Source organism: Stigmatopora argus, chromosome 23 (genome assembly GCF_051989625.1).
Source record: "Stigmatopora argus isolate UIUO_Sarg chromosome 23, RoL_Sarg_1.0, whole genome shotgun sequence".
Classification (NCBI taxonomy): domain Eukaryota; kingdom Metazoa; phylum Chordata; class Actinopteri; order Syngnathiformes; family Syngnathidae; genus Stigmatopora; species Stigmatopora argus.
The window spans coordinates 2560673-2582637 of record NC_135409.1 but is presented as its reverse complement, the minus strand read 5'-3'; the positions used below and the strand labels follow the sequence as shown (position 1 = coordinate 2582637).

At 41.7% G+C, this 21965-nt stretch overlaps 2 protein-coding genes across 5 annotated transcripts in view; one reads left to right on the top strand and one right to left on the bottom strand.

Moving 5' to 3' along the window:
• Positions 1-3376, bottom strand: part of syn3 (synapsin III) — a 41542-nt gene extending 38166 nt beyond the window's left edge. For both annotated transcript variants that reach the window (XM_077593775.1, XM_077593776.1), the window contains exon 1: positions 3164-3376. The gene's annotated coding sequence lies outside the window, so the exon portion shown is untranslated. The remainder of the gene's footprint in view (positions 1-3163) is intronic.
• A 4431-nt stretch (positions 3377-7807) lies between these two features.
• etv6 (ETS variant transcription factor 6) lies at positions 7808-21962 on the top strand. 3 transcript variants are annotated; one of them, XM_077594322.1, is made up of 8 exons: positions 7808-8103; positions 10700-10826; positions 16708-16872; positions 18631-18765; positions 19802-20368; positions 21070-21212; positions 21303-21403; positions 21473-21962. In XM_077594322.1, the coding sequence occupies exons 1-8, from the start codon at positions 8074-8076 to the stop codon at positions 21582-21584; spliced, it is 1380 nt and encodes a 459-aa protein (XP_077450448.1). In that variant the 5' UTR covers positions 7808-8073; the 3' UTR covers positions 21585-21962. The 3 variants fall into 3 exon arrangements, with proteins under 3 accessions (XP_077450448.1, XP_077450447.1, XP_077450449.1); XM_077594321.1 differs by having other exon boundaries at positions 10697-10826; XM_077594323.1 differs by lacking the exon at positions 10700-10826.
• Positions 21963-21965: the final 3 nt, after the last annotated feature.

Sequence of the window (21965 nt, the reverse complement as noted above, 5' to 3'; positions counted from 1 at the left end):
TCGATTTGTCATTTGCATAATGAAAACGACCAAGCCGTGTGACTTTACATCTCAAAGTGTGACACAAATTACCAGAAGACAGGCGGTCATGTAAATTCATGTTCGCTTGCAATCTGAACAATTTAAATATAAATGAAATTGAATATCATTTAGGGAACGGTACTATTAAATGTGATGAAACACAAGTGATGGATATTTATTGGGTTACTTTATGTGAATATTTAAGATCACTTCATTAATAGATCAGAATTGAAAGAGGTTTAGAACTCATTGATGGCAATAGACGTCCATTCACGTCTCATTTCATCCTTCTGCGGTGAATTGCAATTAGTTTATCACGGGTAGAGGTCCAATCCATTTCAGTCCTCCCAATTCAAATGGATTGGACGTCTAGCGGCATCAAGGTTTTAAGATACTACACTTTGAGAATAAATGTTTGAAATGTTTAATGTTAATGTTTAACACATTTTTGGGGGCTCTTTCGAGGGAAGGAACAAACAAATTCCCATATTGGTGTCTTTTGTTAATGGTACATCTTCTGAATTTACTTCATTTACATTCATTATTTGAGGCTTTATTCAAGAATTCTTTGGGTTTGTAAAACCTATTTGCTGTCGTTCCTGACTCCAACGTGTGTTTAATGCGATTAAAGCAAATAGGAGTACAATAATAATTTAAAAATAATAATTAATAGATTAGCAGATTTTCACCAATTCTGTTTCCTCTGGCACCATCCCATCCCACACTCAGATTTTTAGCGCAAATTGCCCTTAATATACACACGCACACAATAATCCAACACGCAGCATTGGGTGACTATCATGCTTAGAGGAATCGGCGTGTTTCCTTAGTGACAGCAGGAGCGCTGGAACTTAGCTTTTATTATTCATGACAGTCTGAGCTGCGGGTTCACGAGTGCAAGCGGTGTGGCTTACTCCTACTTTTCCCGATGATCCTAATCATATTTCGTTCCGCTTAAGAACTTCGGTCTTCGACATGTAGCCACCCTGTTCACTTGCTTGTGGGAGGGTGGTGTGAAAGTCTGCTTCTTATTTGGAATCACAGCAAATCTTGCCAGGAGAATGAAAGACCTCAGCGTGCGAAAGCGCAACACACGAAACAACTTGGACTTCTCGCCTTCGCTCGCTATTGGAACTTGCATCTCGCGGCTTCCGAAGCCAAAAAAGTTTTGGGGTTTTTGCAAAGAGAGATTCTCCGAACTGAGAACGCTGACAGAACACTGGAGGCGCCTCCACGTTGGCGAGTCATTTCCCCATCGGTGACCTCACCATGCTTCTCACTGCAGTGGCCGCATTAAGGATGCGCAGAACGGCGACAGGAATTAGTCAGGTTTCACCAACAGCCAAGAGTGGATTTAAAGGACGAGAAGAGGAACATCAACAATAGCCTGCAAACTAGAATTCCATGAGAACTAACAGTTCTAACCCCTTCTATGACTCGCTTGGTATCGATAAGTCCCTCTGCCATCCACACAATTAGCCCATAGTGCCTTTTAAAGTTGAAATCGCGGTCGTATTCATCGCGCGGCTTAACCAGGGCACAAAAAAAGGTCAATTTTCTAATCGTACAATCATTAATTGATGACAAAGCAGTGTCATCCATCCTCAAGCAGACAATAATGAGCGTTTACGACGACAGGATGAGCCGATGAATAATCCATATCCTCTCTGACGTTTTGTTAGCATCCATATTCAAGGATTTGCGCTTTCACCTGATTGAATGACAGCCTTTATTTTGGGTTGGACTTGCTGAATTAAGGACAAAAGGTGCAAAATCTACCACTAATACAGTAAAGTGCTTAATTTGTCAGAGCAGTGCGGCTTTTATGAGGAAGCTGATATACTATATTGCATTAATACACCACTGCCAAGTATTGATTTGTTAGGACAGAATAACACAGATGCTTGAAATACTGCCATAATGGACATATTCTATTTTTGTCATGCGTAGTCCCTTTGTATCAATTACCTGGGCTAAAATTAGAACTTCCCTACAATTTAATCAATTTATTTTGTTGACTAATCACGCTTTAAAGCCAGTGAGGTAAAACAAAGAACTGTAATTGTGCTTTCAATTTGTTCAGTTTAATTTTTTTAAACTTTAAGCTACACTACTTTGAAGCAGGAGTTCAGAACATTTTGAAAGTATGCCAACCACGCCGCAGAAACGGGCAACTTAGCTTGCTAATACAGACAATAAGCATTTGTCAGGTCTACTGTATAATTGGTAAATCAGAAATTAAAGTATTTTGAATTCAACTCCGAAAAGGACACTTATTTGGCTGGTACTATTCTCTTCATAAATCTGACATATTTAATATTTTTGGGAGTAATTTTACTCCAACTACATGAATTCATAGCTCCCCCTTCTAATTAAACACAGAAAAGAAGTCTGACTAATTTATTATTTTTCAGTGCAAGACTATAAATTTAGCATCAATGTGCACAATAGTTCATGTATGATTGCCCCAAATTTTGACAAAAACATTCCCATTTATTTCTGACTCCCGTTAAATTCCAGCATGGAAAAAATACCCAATAGAAACAGGACGTGACTTGAAAAAGCTCTAAAATCCACAGGAAGTGGCCTGCAAACACCCCCAAAAATCAAATAATTCAGAAAGTGACCCATAAACACTTAAAATCTGGGGGTGACCCAAATTTAACATCGAAACCGTGATCATCCAGTCCATTGAAACCTGACTGTATGTGAACGCTCATCTTTTGGTGCCATTGACGGCGCTGGACTTTAGTTCCTTCAGCCCTGCTGGTCCAAATGGTTTGCACATGCCAATTTATGACTGAACAGATTTTTTGGCGAACATCATAAAACGCTGGTAGTCCAGAACGTCACCCCACACTGGTGGACGGACATCCCTCCCGGCCCAGGAATGACACTATTGGACTGGGCTAAGGGCTGCAGATGATGCTAAGGGAATCCCTGCGGAAAGCTGAGAACCCCTCACCACCTCCACCACCATCGCCGCCACCACAATAAAAGCTCAACGAAGCACGCAATCTCTTTGCACCCCCTTTTAATGCCGATGCGGGGGATTCCAAGACAACAACCGGGAAAGCTGCGTTTTATAGCTCCATTGTGTGAGAATCTCCCTCCGAGTGTTGGAAGAAAGAAATCAAATTACCTGAGCGGTTGACAGTGATGTTAAAGACCCTCCCTGCTTCTGCTTTTTTGCTGAATTATTATTATGATGATTTTTATTTATTTATTTTATTATTATTATTATATTTTAGGCGCGCTGCTGCTTCCTTGCTGTCCTCCTGATAATTCCAAGCAACCCAGCCAAGTAACCCACCTTCTCTCGCTCTCCCTTGATTGCTCGCTCACTCGCTCCTTCCTCGCAATGCACGCTGGGAAACAGAAAAGGGGCGCGTTCATTACTGCAGTCGTTCTTTTTTTTTGCTCAATGGAAGGATGGCAATTTAGAGACGTGATTGTCAGACATGCTCTATACGCAATGAGAGTAGCGGAGTGGATTTTTGGTTATTATTAAGAGGATAATATGGGGAAAAATATTGTTAAATGGAAATCAATACTAAGAGTCAGTGGCGGTCGGTGCATTTTCTCGTAGCACCTTCAACGTATCAATCCAACCCTCAAAAACTATTTTATGGCTCTAAAACCTCTACTGCAGCAAGAGCTGCGACACATGAAAGATAATCAATAAATCAATGCACAAAAATGGGGTAAAATCCACTTCCTAGCAGCATTTCATGATTAAATACAAATACTGGAGCTTTTCACACATTAAAACCTGGCCAGGGGGGCGATTTTCCCGGGAAAAAGACAGTGATGAACGTCAATGGCGTACGGGCAAACATTGCCCGAAAATGGGGTAAAATCCAGCCGAAAACAGCATTTATTGATTAAATACAAATACTGGAGCTTTTTAGACATCAGAACCGGGCCCGGAGTATCATTTCCCCGGTAAAAAGACAGCGATGAACGTCGATACGTCCATACGTGAAATGACAAAAAATGCACTAAAATGAGGTCAAATCCACTTCCTAGCAGCATTTATTGACTGAATACAAATACTGGAGCTTTTGAGACATTACAACCAGGCCAGGGGGTGATTTCCTCAGGAAAAGACAGCGATGGACGTCAATGGCGAAATGGCAAAAAGTAAACTGGGATAAAATCCACATCCTAGCAGCATTTAGTGATTAAATACAAACACTGGAGCTTTTCAGATATCAGAACCGGGCCCACAATTGAAATATTATAGGAATATAGCCATATTTTACTCACCAAAAATCATTTTTAACTGTACACAATATCCATCCTCCTTTCTTTCTTCCTTCTTTCCTATCGCCATCGAAGCTAATGATGAAAGTCGAGCCTGTCCTGTCATATTTCTGGCATAGTCCGTTTTGAAAATGGCTTTAAATCAACACAACAATATACTATTTGCTTGTGGAGCTAAGTTAGCGCACTGAAAGTGCCGCACACACCATTTTCCCGGCTGTAACAGGCTTGCTAGCTTCGGAGTTGACCGCCCTTTCTTAATGATGTCCATTTTTTTCTGGAAAAGTCCGTCTGGAAAATAGCTTTGTGAGCGAATCTGCAACAGAATCCATTTGTTTTTGCTTCTGTCGGCCATTGTGGGTGGAGTTTGCGATCTGTGGCTCCTTTGGCCCGCCTGCTAGCCAATCATAGTTGGTGAAAGCAATGACGCAAAATGCCAACGCCTATGAAAAATCATTGTGGGGTTGCCAATTCGAAATCTGATTGGTTAAAAGCAACAGTCTTGTTTAATGCAGCAGACCCCGCAGAACTGATTTTGAAGGCTTTGAGGCAGATCTGATCTGGCAACAAATAATGGCTGAAATGTGACTGGTTAAATGCTTCAATATGAAAACACATCTGGAAGCAGTGCAACCAGGGGGGAAAGCAATGGAAGGAAGCTAACAGACCATTTGGAATAATAAGTATTGATGGACAAAATATAATATGATTCAGATATTTCTTAGGCCAGCAGAGAAGGCCTTGAAGGCCCTGACGGCCCACCACTGCTAAGAGTTAGGGAGTGACATTTGGGGGCCGTTTTGTTCATAAACCAAAGGAGCAATAGAGGAAATGTGAAGCAAAAAAGGGCAATATTGCAGTTATAATATACAGCACTTTGTCATAAAATCACAGCTTGTGTCCATGAATAAGATAAAATAATAATTTGCCACTTTGTTGACCATTTTTTAGCTTCTTAAAAGCAATTATCATAGTTTTAAGTAAAAATGAGAAAAACAATAAATCATCTTTTTATCGTTATAGTTTTTTAGTTCAAAGAACAAGTAAGCAGGATTTTCAATTTTATCTGAAATAATTTTTCATTTTTAGTTACGATATTGATGTAAAAATAATAAAACCATATATATATTATATATATTATATATATATATTAATTTTTACAATAGAACCACTGTAAATACACACTTTTTAAATATATATCTTTAAATAAAGACCCACGGGCTTTGAGTTTGAAACCTGTGTTCTAACAAATCACAAGAAATAATAAGAAAAAAGAATGAATATGATTTAAAAGAAAAAAAACATTTGTGCAAATTAGGGCCCACTTGTCTGGCGAATTTAATGTTTCAGGACGTCATTAATTCAACTCTGAATAGTTCCCCCATCACAAGCAAATATTGCGTCGGGGATTCATTACACTTTCACGAGTGGCTAAGCTTAGGCAAAATTATTGATTTTATTTTTCACATCTGCATTGCCTTGTCGTGTCATGTACAGTCAACTCAGACTGTAAGTAGCCACTTATGCTGTTGAATGTCACTGCTTATTTAGCATCACTGAGTGGGCCATTGCAACCCACAGGCTGAATCCATCTTATTTTCTCTTTGGCATCTACGTTGTTTATTTTGTATTTAATTTTTTTTAGCTTAATAAAACCCTTACACTTAACTCTTAAGTCAGAGAGAGGCATCCATTTCATCTCGCGGGCTTATTCTAGGGCGATATATCACACTTGTTTTGGCTCTGGCTCGATCTCCACACTTGTCTGGCTGCCACCCGCTGCTGGTTATTTTTAAGAAAGTGTGGGCAGTACACTACATAACGCCCCAAAGTCCAGAAACGGCTTTATTTGAAGCGCTAACAAAGTCGCCGTGAAATCACTAGGTTAGGTTTAGGGGCGCGTTGACATTTGTAACATCTAATAATGACCACTCTGGTCTCGCAGAATACACAAGGGGCAGGCCTTTGGGGGTCGTGACGTGCTTGCAAAATGTCAGAGTAAGTGACCATTTTTAGAGCAAATCAGCTGTGTTGCCTGTGCTTGCAGAGGCATGTTGTCAACACATATAGCTTCATGGCTGCGCTATCGTAGGTTATCTGTGCGTTTTTTTTCCTCCAAAAAGCGCAAGCGTCTTAAAATTACGCCTGCTTCACATTAACAGGTTTCAGTATTTCACATACTGGTATCCATACAAAGACCCACTAGAGTCAGTCATCACTTTACTTCCTATTGATTTTGGGGCATTTCTGGATCCTTTTCGGTGAACTCGGGTCACTTCCTCTTATGTTTTTGGACATTTTTGGGTCATTTCCTATTGATTTTGTGTCACTTTGTATTAGTATTTGGACATTTCTGGGTCACGTCCTGTTTATTTTGGGTCACCTCGTGTTGATCTTGAGTCAGTTGACTTTCTATTGATTTTTGGGCATTTTTGGGTCACTCCCTGTCCGTCCACTTTTATTTACATTGTTGTTTTTCTTATTCAGTACATACAATCTTTCTTATCACAAATATTATTTGTATACACCAATGAATACACTGTAAAAACAAATGCACTGTAAGAAATCAAGAAACAAAATAAAATGTACTCCTAGAAAATACTGAATTTAGATTATATATACAATTTCCATAAGCAATGTTTTTCAGAAAGTGTTACTCGTCATGTTGGCCGCACGAGGGCGGTACAACGTAGTTATAAAAATATTATAGTATGATATGAAGCTTTTGACCTACATATGAAGTCAAGGGAATAAATAATTGCTTTCCATACAGTAGATTCACTTAGTGATGCAAAGATCGATAGTGAAATATAAATAGCTCCAATAGTAGTTCTGATTTAGGTACTTAAGTGATTTGAGTTGCTCACACTGACTTTTTTTTTACTAGGCTTCAGGAGGAATCTTTGTAATGTTTCTATGGACTAGTTGTGGTAACACAACAACATTGTGGAACGCCTCAGGTCAAACCACAACACACGCACACACAGCCAGGGCGGGACACTCACAATTTCAGTGTAATTGATGGCAACAGCTGTCCAATCCATTGGAACTGAGAGACTGGCAGCGAATAATCGTCGCCAGCCTTTTCCTATGGAGATATATTGGACGTCTAAAGCCGTCAATGGCAGCCACAGTTTTTCTCTGTCACTTTTTTTTTAATACGGGCCGTTATGAAATATGCCAAGTGAATGAAAATGTGCATTTCCTGCCTCGTGTTCCCCTTTAAAAGTGGGCCAGGCTTCGTGCTGGGAATCGACGTCATTTCGCCGTTTTACACACACGACCGGATCAATGAGCGAGAGAGCGAGAGAGAGAGCGAGAGAGAGCGAGAGAGCGAGAGAGAGCGAGAGAGAGAGCGAGAGAGAGCGAGAGAGAGCGAGGGAAACGAGACAGAGCGAGAGAGACAGAGAGAGAGAGAGAGAGAGAGACAGAGAGAGAGAGAGAGAGAGAGAGAGAGGGAGAGAGAGTGAGAGTGAGAGAGAAAGAGAGATTGAGAAAGAGAGAGAGAGAGAAAGAGCAAGAGCGAGAGCGAGAGAGAGCGCAAGAGAGAAAGAGCGCGCACGCGCCGCTCTTCCAGGAAGGGGCTTTAGTATTTATGTGCGCGCCGCCGACACGTGAAAGGGAAACACACACGACAAGACAAAAGAAGTTTGTCCCCGCATTTTCGGTTTTCGGTGCCACGCGGAGCTATGGCGCGGCAGCAGTAGCGGAAAACGGCTGACGACAACTTGTCCGCGGCTCCAAACGTCTTTTTTGGGGGCAAAAGAAACAAGTTGAAGGGCGATCATGTCCGAATCACCCATTGCTGCAACCAAGGTAACTAACCCACGCAACACATCGCGATGGGCTGCCCGGATCAACTTGAAGGTTTCAAAGGCTTTTTTTGGTCTTGCTTTTTGTTTTGCTTTTGGACATTCATCTGTTGCTCCTCACGCCGCGCGTGTCGTGACTGACGCCGACACAGAGAAATTTGCAACAACAACAAAAAAGTCGGTTGAGATGAATTTTTAAGATGATTTGAACGATAAACGAGTATGCCTGGTTCAAAATTGAATTTTTTTCCTCCAAAACTTCTCTGTTACTCATGTTTATTACACAAAACTATTACAAGAGTAGCCATAGCGTTTGCACCATAGCGTGATATAAACATTGCATATACCACTGTTATTACATTTCAATATTATTTTTTACAAAACAAAGGACATTTGATAAATACTGCGTTTTTCGTATATTTTAGTCATCTTTGTGGTATCTTTTTAAATCTACCAACTCGGGCTGCCACAATAATAAGAGTTAATTGATTATCGAATGAATCCACACCTACTTTAGTAGTCAATTGTTTTTTTATTTTAAAAAAATAGCTGTCAGAATTAATAACATCTTCCCAGACAAACAAGCACTTTAGTTGCTTCACAATTAGAGGACGATGATAAATTGTTGTCTTAGTACTTGTTGAAAATCGAATCCTAATTCAGTTGATCAGATTTACAATACATATAAATACATCAATTTCTAAGACAACAACACTTCCAAATACAAATACGATCAGCAGATCAACTGCTCCGCAGCCATCGACAGGGCCGGACATCCGTCCACTTGAAAAGGATGGCGACCTGTTCAGATGGATTGGATGTGGGTCGCTGTCAATGGCTCTGCAGATGCACGACAAGTCAGCTTTCCTCAGCTAAATGTCCCTATTAGCGAGTCGTAACAAGTCATAAGCAAAGACAGTATGACGTCACTATGAGGAGTCATGGCGAGTACACTCTCCAGCCCAGTTCTGTCACTCGCACACCCTTTGTGTGGCGTTGCAGCTGTGTCAACCTGACAGCTTCCCCATTTTTTCCAACGCCCTCGGGTAGAATATTTAGAAAGTGTCTCTAAAGATCTGTTGGGAAGCCTACTCAAAGATCCCGTCTGTGCACGGAAGAGGAAATGGGAGACGGAAAGATTGGTTCTTGGCTTCCACCGGAAATTCTTGGCAATACCCTATGCTGTGCAAGCAAACACCTAAAATACAAAAGCACACCCCTTGGGGCTTGTGACTTATTCACGGTGGTCCAGTTGTCTTTTCTACTTGGCAAAATAGCGCCGAGATCTCGTAAACACTTGCTCTTAGCGTGTCGTTCAACAGTTTGGACCCAGCGGTTTTCCATGACAAGATTTGGTGCAGCAGTGTCATGACGACAGGCTTCAGTAGTCCGAACGGCGAAATGCCTATCGTAATAGCTACTTGTGAAGAGTGGTGTGTGTTCAATCCACGTGAGCGAGCGCATTTACGACAAATAGATCGAAAACTATTGAACTGCCACGGCAATTTAAACATGGTAACAACGGCTGCTACAATTCATCGGATCATTGTATAATTGATCATCAGATTATCTGACAACTATTTGGTGGGAAATTTATGGGTCACAAGTACTTATTGTATTCAATATTTCAAAGAAAAAACATGTACAGTAAGCCCTTGAATATCGCAGTTAATGTAGACCAGACATGGCCACGATAATCGAAAAATTGCGAAGTCCGGTCACCCCTATTATATATATGAAAACAATCCCTCAATGCTGAGTCCCAGTAGCAAGAGTGGCTTCCGCTTATGAGTTTAAGCATGGATTTTCACATTTTGATGAACAGTAAAAACATTTTTTTTTATTTCAAAAATTTAATAGCGGGAAAAAAATCACAAAATAGTGAATTCGCGATACGTGAAGATGCGATAATCGAGGGATTACTGTAAATCGTTTTTTCTTTCAATTAAGAATATTTGAACGACATATTACTAACATTGTTTGCACATTCACCATAACACACTAAACTAAACTATCTGGCCTATATTACCTCTTCCAAACAGTGTTCGTATTGCAATAGCAACTACTTCATGCTTATTGGAGAAGGTTTTTGTCACGATTCTTTATTTTTTTCCCTTTAACCCTTTTCTTTGTCTTTGCAGCTGCATTTTCTAAATAAACAATACAATGTAAACAACTGCAACAAAAGTACACACAAAACTCCCATGTGGCACAATAAAAAATGTTTTAAAAAATTGTGAAAAGACAATAAATATCAGCAGGTCCTTAAAATGAGATAGTTGCAAAATACTTCTTGCAATGGCCATTTGCAGTTACAAAGAAATAAAAGTGCAGACTAATTTTGATAGGAGACAATTAACATAACAGTCGATTAGTCGACGATCCAAATAACCGTTTTTTTTGCATGTTGCCCACCGGTGTCAATGACCGAGATTAATTCGGCCGAGAATAACCTGTTTTGGACCAGCACATAACATGACGAGGCCAGACTGTGTATGCGTGGAAGAGCGGGGTTAGCCGGGGGGCCTGTTTGGGTTCAGGGCGGGCGACGGCACATTGACTGAGCCTGGCTTTTGTGTCTCTGTGTCTATTCATAGCAGGAGAGGCGCTCTTTCAGCCCTTCCGCCAACCCGCTGCCAAACTCCACTTCCTCCCCCGTCCACGCTCCCGCCGCCAGGCCGGTCAGCCAAACGGAGGAAAAGCCCGCCAGGCTGCCTGCGCACCTGCGTGAGTCTCACACACAGCCATGTTGGACTTCTCCACCCAAGCAGATGTTTTAAAACTGATCTCACGCTCGTTTGTCACTAGTAGACGTCCAATCCATTTGAAGGGTGAGGACTGGCAACGACCGAACAAATGAGTAGATGTCCAATCCGATTGAGCCGGGCGCCAATGAATATTCGCCAGTTGCATATCTGTGCACACCTCAGGTTTTGTGGAAGTTCCCAGCTCTCTGTCATGGCACTGAAATGCATTTGTTAAAGCTGAATTTATAGACTGGCTTTTTGAGAAACTCTTTAAATATTGTCATTGACTTGGAATGTCTCATAAGTCATCATTCCTCTCAAAAATATGGTGGGCTTCTCTACCACCAGGCTCGGCAAATTTCCTGGCTATCGTTAAATTAGTGATTTATAATCTGCTAGCATTGACTATATTTTTTCTATGTCTACAATTTACGGCGACATACGTCCAAATCCATTAGAACTGGGGTTGAGATGAACACTCGTTCATTCACTGCCCACACTACAAGCTCAAATAGATTGGACAACTACAAGTGACAAACTCATTGAATTGCAAAGTGAATGTTTCTGAGGTGAGAGTTGATTCTTAACGCTAGCAAAGGCAGCCACGGGTAGAGGTAAAATTCCAACAATGAGGAAGCGCTTCACTTAAGTGCTTGTTTGTATTCCTTCACACTAATCAATGATTAACTACGTCCAATAAATCCGTCAATATTTAACTGTTTCCGACCGTGGTGATCTTAGAACATTTGCTGGATGACATTTACAGGAAGCACTTCTGACGTTTAGAAGGGAAACAAGGAAGAAGGCTTTTTAGTGCTGTTTCCTGACAAGTTTAAGGGGGCGCGAGACCGTCGCAGTCATTTGAAACATTATCACCCGCCGGGTGGGAAACGATTTTTTTTTTGCCGTTTGGTCTGACACCTTTCGGGCTTCCGATGGAAATGAAGAGTGAGGCAAGAGAAGAGGCCTGGGAGGGGTTAAAAAAAGACAGAAAAAGAATGAGGGAGGAAATTGCAGTGTGGGCAGAATCCGGCCGGCTTCTCCATTTCCTGGGGAGGAAGTGGATTAGATGGGGGTGGCGGGGGTCACAGAATGCGCCTCACGTTCAAGAATTCTCACCATTAACCCTTCCCAGTACTGCAAAGCTTCACATATTCAGATGAAATGGTATTGGCACAATCGCAGTAATGTTTGAAGTGATGTCCATGGCAACAAGACTGCCTGTTGCCTTTCACGAGTACTCAAAGTGTGGGCGGATGAGTGAATCTTTGTGTTAAGAGCGTGGAGGTGGGATCGCTGAGTAACCGTATTGAGGTCCACAGTGGCACAGGGCAACCGAATGCCCTTTTGCTCCCTTTTTTTGTGTCGTCTTTGACACGTTGCGGGAGCTCATCGGTAGGGGTCGGAGGGGAAATTTCCTGCCCCTGGAAGCGGCTCTTGTCCTCAGGAATTTCCTGAGTGGGCAGACAGTGCTTCCTGAATAAATGTTGTTGTGCCTGCTTGCGTGCGTGTTAAGTCGCTCCCTCGTCTCCTCTGAAAGGGAAACTGTTCTCACATGCCAGAAAGTGAGCTGAATGCGGCCCCCTTCTACTCCTGTTCGCGACACACTCCGCATGGCGTTTTTAAAAGAGAGGGCGGGGGGCCGGGTTTGTTACACTGGCGTGACAATGTGATGAATCTTTCAAAAATAGCAGCAGTCGAGAGTGATCGATCATCCATGTGCAAAGTATGGGCCCCGTTTTTGTTGGAGGAAATTATGAAAATATTATTGAACATGGTCGGCAAAACAAGCTTAAATTCAGGGAGAGAGAAAAGTTTGAACCCTATTGTGTTAAAGCACTAACTTTGGTGATATGACCAATTGCAACCCTAAAACTATGGAAGCATAACCTGCCTGATTGAAATTTAATAGAGAATCATTTCTGTCAAGCGCAGCCAATGAGTTTCACAAAGTAACACACAACGCAATTTTAGGATGCTAAGCTTGATGTGAAAGTTTCAGGGGTTGAGGGTATTTTACCACTTCGAAAAAGTTAAACAGTATTCAGCAGACTCCACCGTCACAATGCATGTTATAATCATGAAGTGAACAGGATTTGCAACAAGTTTGCCGACACTGACGCAACAATACAAATCGCATGTGTTACTTCAATTGAATTCTATTATTGTCTTTATACAACTATAATGAGATTTAAAGCTTCACCATAAAGTGCACAAATAACAACCAACCAACAAATAAATAATCAATAAATAAGTAGTCAACATAGTTAAGTAGTCAGTGAGTAAGTGGTCACATAAATAAGTGGTTAGCAGCCTATGGAGTTTTACTTTTGTCTTGATTAGGTACCGAACCCGAGTTGAGTATGGTGACGGCTCTTTGGAAGAAACTGTCCTTGAGTCTGTTTGTCTTAGCTGTGCCGAAATAAAATGATACTGTGCCATGCAAATAATAGCGGAATTTCTTTCTGAAATGAAAATATTAACATGAATATAAGTAAATTGATAGTGTATTTTTACATTTTCTCTCCTAGTTGCATTGGTTTTTCTATTTTGTTAGTGGCTTATTATTAATGGTTCTTATTTGCTGAAGATAGGAGGCTAAAAAGAGTATTTTAGAGGTTGCAACGAGACGCACTCACAAATTACCGTATTTTCCGCACTATAGGTCGAACTTTTTCATCTTTCAATTTGGCTGGGCTTGAATTATAAAATAGGAGTTTGTTGCTCCTTGTTTAGTGGGCTTTGTGTAAGGTGTTGTAGAAAATGCTGACTTTGCTCGCGAGCTTAATTCAGAGTGAGTGTACGCATATGGCGGGTGGCGAATGGAAACAGGTAAGACTTTTTGGGGGGGGACGTATTGAACAAAAGGAAGTTATAAGGAGGTTACAAGATCTAGCTTGCTCCTCTTTCTCGACGACAAACAATCAGAAAAAGGTCGCGCTACTTCCTGGCCGTAAAGGGTCCGCGTGATTTATGATGCCTTTGTTTTGACTGCGCTTAAAAAGCGGAAAGTAAAAGTGTATGTGGGATAGCGGCTTGTGTGGAGAGGGGATGTACGGCGGTGAGGAAGTGGCCACATGTCCCTGAGTCACTGTGTCAGAGGGTCAGGGCCAGAGCTCCTTATGTCTTCCTTCTTTGTCCTAATTTTGACAGAAAAAGATTCTTTCCTGGAATCACAACGTCAATATCCGCCTGCTTTTGCTTTGAGAGGCAAGGCAAACATTTACCAAAGAAGCATTTGGAACAAAGTCCCTGGTTTACTGATAATGCCTCCGAGCTAAGAGACCCACTCAACTTTGGGCGGTTTAAAAAAAAGCGCAAAACCCATTTTGCTGTTGGCCAGGAAGCAGGAGTTACTTAACTGCAAGTGATGTTAGCAAAGACAGGCCTTTTCATCCGTTTAGTTTCTTTGCCGTGTTGGCCAGAGTTTTTTTTCTCCCAAGAAATTCAATTGTTCTCATTAGAAAAATGGTTGTTACGTGTTTTGTATGCAACTATGGTCAATACTTATGTAGGAAATTGCTCTAGTACGAACGTCATTCTTTCAATGACTGGAGATTGGTTGCTTCCCGAGGCAACAGCGGCAATAATTAACGGAAATAATTATTTGGGTCTGATTGAACTGATTTAAGCCCATTTGTTGACCAATTGCCCAAAAACAAAATAAACTTGTTCTTCCTCTGGCCGAGATACACCCTCCCCCAAGTTGGTGTGATTCAGAGAGATTTTGTGTTGGAAAACAAAATAGCAAAAAGCACTTATTATATGTTTTGAATGGCCAAATATTTACACAGTCTGAAAAATACAGATTGAGATGAGACCTGCCAGGATCTCCGCACTACGAATGTCAACCCGTCTGGCCGCTCTCAGAAAAGTCAAGGGCTCCTGTTCGGTGAGGCTGAAACGAGATAGCAAGCGCTGATCTCATCGTCCCCTCCTTGGTCCCTTAACGCGTAGGTGTTGCCTGGGCAACCAGCGCGCCTCTGCATCTGCATGCGTGCGTCTTCGACATGTGCAGGCGAAGCTAGGACGCCGCTGAGGGAAACTTGGGCCAACACAAAATGGTGTTCTCTGTGATCTGGGTTACATCCCAGAATAGACACAATGGCCCCACATTGAACTTGGGGCCAAGTATTGGTTTCCTATACCGTTTGCCTTTCCTTCTTGATTGTACAAATGAGCAGCTTTTCTCTTTCATCAATACTGCGTCAGTATTGCTCTTTTATCTTTCCACTTGAAGTTTCCTGTCATGAAACTAAGGCATAGCTGGATTACTACATGTGTGTCAGAGGGCACATTTGATCTAAGGGGTCTTATTTGGTAATGGTTTGAGTCACTATGGCTTAACTCAATGGCTGCCATTCACGGGCGATAGATGTGATTACGCCGTACATTTCGAACTCAAAGTCGCATGCATGCCCAGCCAAACTAGAGAACAAAAGTGGACTTGGGACTTGGGACTATTCCCAGAGGTTCCAACTAAAAACACAATATATTATATAAATCACAACATATACATACATAGACACACACACACACACATATATATATATATATATATATATATATATATATATATATATATATATAATACATATATATACACATACATACATAAATACATATATACACATACATACATATATTAATACATATATACACATACATACATATATAAATACATATATACATATATACACATACATACATATATAAATACATATATATTATATTAATAATCGGACATAGGCCCTGTCGTCATCATCAACAACAAAAAGCCTACTTGTCATCACACCCAGAAACTGCGTATGACGAAATTGGTGGTGTTTCTCCCTAAGCTGCGTTTACTCGGCAAAAATATATAAATATATATATATATATATATATATATATATATATATATATATATATATATATATATATATACACATATATGCACATACATACATATATAAATACATATATACATACAGTCTTCTCTCGATTATCGCAAATTCATTTTTCTGCTATTAATTATTTTAACTTTTTCTTTTTAAAGTTATTAAAATTGCGAAACCTGCAAGCGGAAGCCACTCCACTGTCTTTCTGCTTGCTACTAGGACTCAGCACTGAAGGGAAAAAAAGGTAGTCATAATAGGTGTGACCCTACTTTCTGGTCTACAGAAAACTATGTTTTTAACTGTGCGTTTCATGATGCAGAGGGCCAAGTGTTAGAGGAGTATGTGCGACCTGAAGAGTTCTGCATGGGTCACAAGGCCAATCATTGAGTTACAAAACATGAAATGTGTCTTGAGATGAGAAAAGTCGTTCACCTCAGATGACAACAACAATATTATTAAATGCAGCACTCAATTGTAGTCATAGAAAGCGAGAAGACTTTACAAGTTTTTTATCATCTCTCTTCCGTTTGTTGTGGTGAAAAAAGGTGCTTCCTGTTTCCTCTGCGTGACCTGGCATGCTACTCGCACAGTAATAAACAGCTTGTTTTGAGGACAACAAAAAAAAGCAGAGGGGGGAAAAAGGGATCAGAGCATCAAATAAGCCCGGCCAATGTTATTAGTTTTCCGGTTTATCCGCTTTGAATCTTTTATTTCAAGCTCCCCCGTCTGATCTACTTTTCTTTATGACCGCCGTTCCCGTAATCACTCCGTCCTGTTATCTTCACTTCCTCAATATCCTCTTTACGGCCATGGCCTCTTTCCTGACCCCCCCCGTTCTGTTCCGTTCCGTTTCGCTCCCCCTCCCTCTCTTCCACCCTCCCCCCAATCCATCCGGTCTTTCCGCCTTGCTTCCTTCCTTCCTCTGCTGCATCAACTTCACCGCTTCCTCTTTTCTCAACTTGTCTTCAACCACCCTTACAGGTTTGCAGCCGGTGTTCTGGAGCCGAGACGACGTGGCCCAGTGGCTCCGATGGGCCGAGAAAGAATTCGCCTTACGGCCCATCACCAGCGGATCCTTCCAGATGAACGGAAAAGCCCTCTTGCTGCTCACAAAAGAGGACTTCCGCTACCGTTCCCCTCACTCCGGTACTATTAACCGAGTCAGTAAAACACTATAGGGCCAATCCGAAATGAAAGGATGTTTTGACTTCAGGGCACTTATGATAAGCCTTCACTTCACAGTTTCTGCTACAAACAGTATTCATGAATAATAGATATCAAACTACTCGATCTAGTATTTGTTCTTCCTCTGGTCTAGATGCACCCTCCCACCAATTAGTTTGTCACCAATCCATTTGTCTGCCGTCAATGGCCAGACAATGAGTCAAGGCGTCTATGGCGCAGCCATCAAAGTTTGTATTCAAGTATGGAGTAGTTTAGTACAACCCCCCTTAAAATGGTATCTGTACAGTTTTAGGAGAAAAAACTAAATGGTATCCATGCAACACTAGAACTAACTTGATTAGCTCAGCTTGTAGATCAATATTAAATTTTTTATGACACCATTTCATATTCACGCCATCATCAAAATAACGGTCGCAAATCCCTCCAGTGCTGAGTCCTAGTAGGAAGAGTGGCTTCCGCTTACGAGTTTCAGCGTGGATTTTCACATTTTTATAAACTTAAAAAAAATAAAAATAAATAGCGGAGAAAAAAAATCACCAGGTTGTGAATTTGTGATAAGTAAAGATGCGATAATCGAGGGATTACTGTAGAAGCTATTTGTTTTAAATGCCTATTTTTGCATTTTGTATAATGATTTAACAATTATCCTCAAATCCTGGAATGACCTGAAAGTACGACATCGACAAACAGGAATCTCAGTCCCACAAACATTAGCGACATCAACAAATCAATAAAGTATTTCAAAAAGGAAGCTAATTAGAGCAAGCCAGTAGGGGGGGAGTGGGTCAGAGGAAGTAAGGTACAGTTGATCAGGAAGTGAGAACCTCAACTGTTACCCCGGCAACACCAGCAGTCTGGCGGGCTCAAGCAAAAAGCGTCTGCTCTTTTCCCCCCAAAACAGAGTACTGAATTTCTTTGTCATATGAAAGAGGAATTGAAAATAGAGATGACGCGCAGTGTGGTCGAGAGTGCAGTAAAACTCGTGGTGACCATGAATACTTCCACATTTTAGGAAGAAATGGTTTTTTACTGTTACTATCCAAACCTGCGGTCAGGGCTTGCAGGATCATTTTTTTATAGCCCCATACTTAACATTAAAGTGTAGTTTCGCTTTTGCACTTGGGCCTTTTGGGCAATGACAAATAACGAAATTTTTTAATTGCCATTAACCACCATTGACAACAATATACGCATGTCCACATCAGTTCCAGCCTCTCCCAGTCAAAATGGATTAGACGTTTAGAGATCTATTTTATTTTTGCTTAAATCAGGAAACAGCAATTTTCCCAATACCAAAAAGTGAGAACTGAAAGTAGCCCACTTCCCTTTAACACGTTTTTCCTTGTTGGGGTAAAATCCCTTTTTTTGCCAAACGTTAACTCATTGTTCCTTCTTTTTTTGAAGGTATTTGTCCAACATGTTAAATCCTGTTAATCATTGAACGAACTTCCTCTTTTGGCTTTTTCCTGACTACTCAAAGGACAACGACGGGGTTGTAAAAAGGACTCCGTCCCATTAAGTTCTGTCAACAATGCTTAAATGCTTAAATTCCAACACAATAGTCAGTTTTTAGGGAGTAAATGGGTGACTGTTCCATCATTACACAAGCTTCACATTGCAGGGAAATCGCAGAAGTAGTTGCATTCTACAGAAAACCACCATGTTGGTTCCTGTTTCCAAAAGTCCATCATGAGTAGCCTGTGGGTTTTATTTTTCCAGGTGATGTCTTATACGAGTTGTTGCAACACACCTTGAAGCAGAGGAAGCCCCAGGTGTTCTACCCCTCAGGGTACTTTCCCGGAAATTCCTTCCACCTGCTGCCCGAGAACGCCACGCAACACATGAAACATGAAGGTCAGCCAACGCTCCCGTTCCATTTTATTTATTTATTTATTTTTACCGTCACTTGGCGGCCTGAAAACAACTTACGGGCACTAATGAGTGACTACAAGAATCAACTTGGTCATTGTAGAACGAGTTCTACAAGGAAATGCTTAACATGCTACATAGTAGCCATAAAATTGGGCTGCCAGAGATGATTCAGTCCATTTCGGAACAGTTCCTCATTTGAGGTGGTGATTTATTGTCACTGCCCGGCATCCAAATGGTGCGAGGGAGGATGTTAAACTGTAGTCAACAATTTGAGAATTTGACTGACACCAAGTGGACAATAACGTAATATATGATATTGAGTGAAAATTGTCTTTTATTTGTTTGGAAGGATTTAACTTCAAGTGTCATGTAGGAGGACTATTCTGAGGCTGCCAAAAAGAATCGACTAATCGACCACTAGAAAAATATGACCAAAAATATGTCCAAATCCAACTAGGATATGTCTTTTTTACTTTAAAAAAATGTATTTGACATTTTGCATTCATTTTTATATATAAAAATATATATAATCATTTTTTCAATAATTTTAATATTTTAATTTGAATTAAAATACAAAAAGTCATTGAATTGATACTTTTATGTATCAAAAAACACAAGGGGAGTAATGAGAATATAACGAGTAAATATGCCCCCCATCTCTGTAGTCTTGAATGAAATCATATGGATCATTTGGCAATCAAAATGACATTTAAAAGCTAAAACGGAAAACGGAATAGCCAGATTGTTATGCTAATGAACATAAACTAGTGGACTAAATAAGTATGCAGCACTTGCTAGTTTTCCTTTGCGGTTGTGAAAAAAAGGAGAAACAAGTTTGTGCACGTCAAGCCGTCGTCAAGCCAATTCCCCGTCTATTGAGCGAACACGCCCGCTCCCTTGAGTGACATGAATCCTAATGTGGCAATTATCTGGCATTGTTGCGACAACATTGCTCTGACTTGCGTGACAAATTGAACCACGCTGATTAACCGCCTTGTCGCGTCTGCCATCGCTACAGAAACGGTACGACGGACACCCTGCGTGCCCCAGCCCCTCGCCCAGCACCCCCCGACCATCGAACTACGCCACCGCTCCCGCTCGCCCCACCACCCGCCCCCCCAACAGTCCCCCCCCGAGCCAAACCACCAACGGGCGTCCGGCGAAGACCACCTCCAGGCCTTCTCCCAGCTACCCGACAGTAACCACCACCTGCCCGAGGACATGTACCCCCTGCCCGTTTCTCCCGGCGCCCCCAACGGCCGCTGCGCGACCCCCAGAGAGGCGCCGTGTCTGGGCAGCCCCGGAGGCCAGGAGGTGGGGCCTCCTCCTCGCGTCATCCAGCTCATGCCCAGCGCCATCATGAACCCTCTGTTTCCAAACGCGAGCAGAAGCGGCGGCGCCGCCGCCTTGGACTTCAGGCACAGCCGGGGCGGGCATTTAGAGAACGGGCGTGATGTCAAGGGCCACCAACAGATGCATCCGCATCATCACCTACTACAGCAGCAGGACGAGACACTTTACAGGAACATCATCATGCCCGTGTCTCCTCCAGAGGATCACCAGATGCCCATGGGGCGGATAGCAGGTATAAAGCGCTTTCGGGTTTTTAATACCTGGAAACCTTCCAGTCACTTTCCGGGAGGAAGTATTTTCTACTGTAGGGACACTTGCCAAGACGTTTCTCAGAAGAAAAAAAATTCCACTGCACTTTCTGTTAGGCTAAACGGGCTAAATTATACCGTTTAACTCATTGACGGTAATAGACGGACGCCCTATCCATTTGAAGTGGGAAGCCTGATGCCGAATGAACATTCGTTCAATGCTTAAATGGAACATTCATTGTTCATTCGCCGCCAGCCTACCAAATAATACAAAATGAAGAGAAACAAAAATGATACAAATCTCTTTGCAGCATATAAGTCACGTTTTTGTTGGGGAGTGGGAAGGGCGTTTTTTTCTATTTAATTTTGTATTTACCTAAACTTGAATAGGAGAAGCCCTGCGATCAGCTGGCCACCAATTCAGGGTGCCCCCCGCCTCTGGCCCAGAGACAGCTGGGATTGGCTCCAGCACACCCCGTGACCCTAATGAGGATAAAGCAGTTCCGAAAATGAGATGAGAGATGAATAAGAGAACACGTTTACTCTGCTATTTCTAAATATTCTGAATATTGTTAACCGAAAGCGAAATACGGCCAGGCAAAAAAAACAATATATATATTTTTTTATCCCCAAACGACTTCTTGCTTTATGTAAAAACGTGTTTGCCTTGTCTTTTCCTTGACAGACTGCAGGCTGCTGTGGGACTATGTCTACCAGCTCCTGTCAGACAGCAGGTACGAGAATTACATCCGCTGGGAAGACCCTGACAGCAAGGTCTTTCGCATCATGGACCCCAACGGGCTGGCCAGACTGTGGGGCAACCACAAGGTAAAAACGGGTCACGGGCAACATGACGCGGAAGGCAGAAAATGTCTGTCATTCACTATATTCACATCTAGTAATACTCTGCGCTCACAGAACAGGACCAACATGACATATGAGAAGATGTCACGCGCACTGAGACACTACTACAAATTAAACATCATCCGGAAAGAGCCTGGACAAAGACTTTTATTCAGGTAAGGACGTCTGACTGCAGATTGTCCCGTCGCAACGAGAAAGTCAAAGCTATCTTTTTTTTCCATCAGGTTCATGAAGACCCCAGACGAGATCATCAACGGCCAGACGGACCGTCTGGACCGCTTAGAGCACCTGGAGGCCGATACGTACGAACAAATTTACATCAAAGAGGAATGCTGAGGAACTCTGGGAAAGCGAGTCCATGAACTTTTACTACTGCCGCCAATGCCTTTTTTTAGAAGCAGCTTGAACGATCGTCGTCCGACCCGAAAGGTGTCGGGTGTTTGCTATCTACGGTTCTCGATACAGGGACGTGAAATAATTCCCAAAACTGCCTATGGATAATTTACTGTAGTTTGAAATTTTGCTGAACAGACAACGTCTAATTTTTTATTTTGGATGCAAAAGTGGGCCCAATCACTTTTGTGTTTCGTCTTTTGAAAATGTTGTTTGTCAACTTTTCATGCATTAAAATTATGTCCATGTTAAAAGATTTGAGTCTGGTATTAAACGGTTTTCTTTTCTGTCTGAGATATTAAAGAGAGATATATTTACCAATTT

Excerpts from the sequence above, each read along its gene's own strand:
- etv6 (XM_077594321.1), top strand. The coding sequence starts at position 8,074 with ATGTCCGAATCACCCATTGCTGCAACCAAG. Across the intron at positions 10,827-16,707 it reads CAGGCTGCCTGCGCACCTGC|GTTTGCAGCCGGTGTTCTGG; the intron begins GTGAGTCTCACA and ends CCACCCTTACAG. Across the intron at positions 20,369-21,069 it reads GCCCATGGGGCGGATAGCAG|ACTGCAGGCTGCTGTGGGAC; the intron begins GTATAAAGCGCT and ends TTTCCTTGACAG.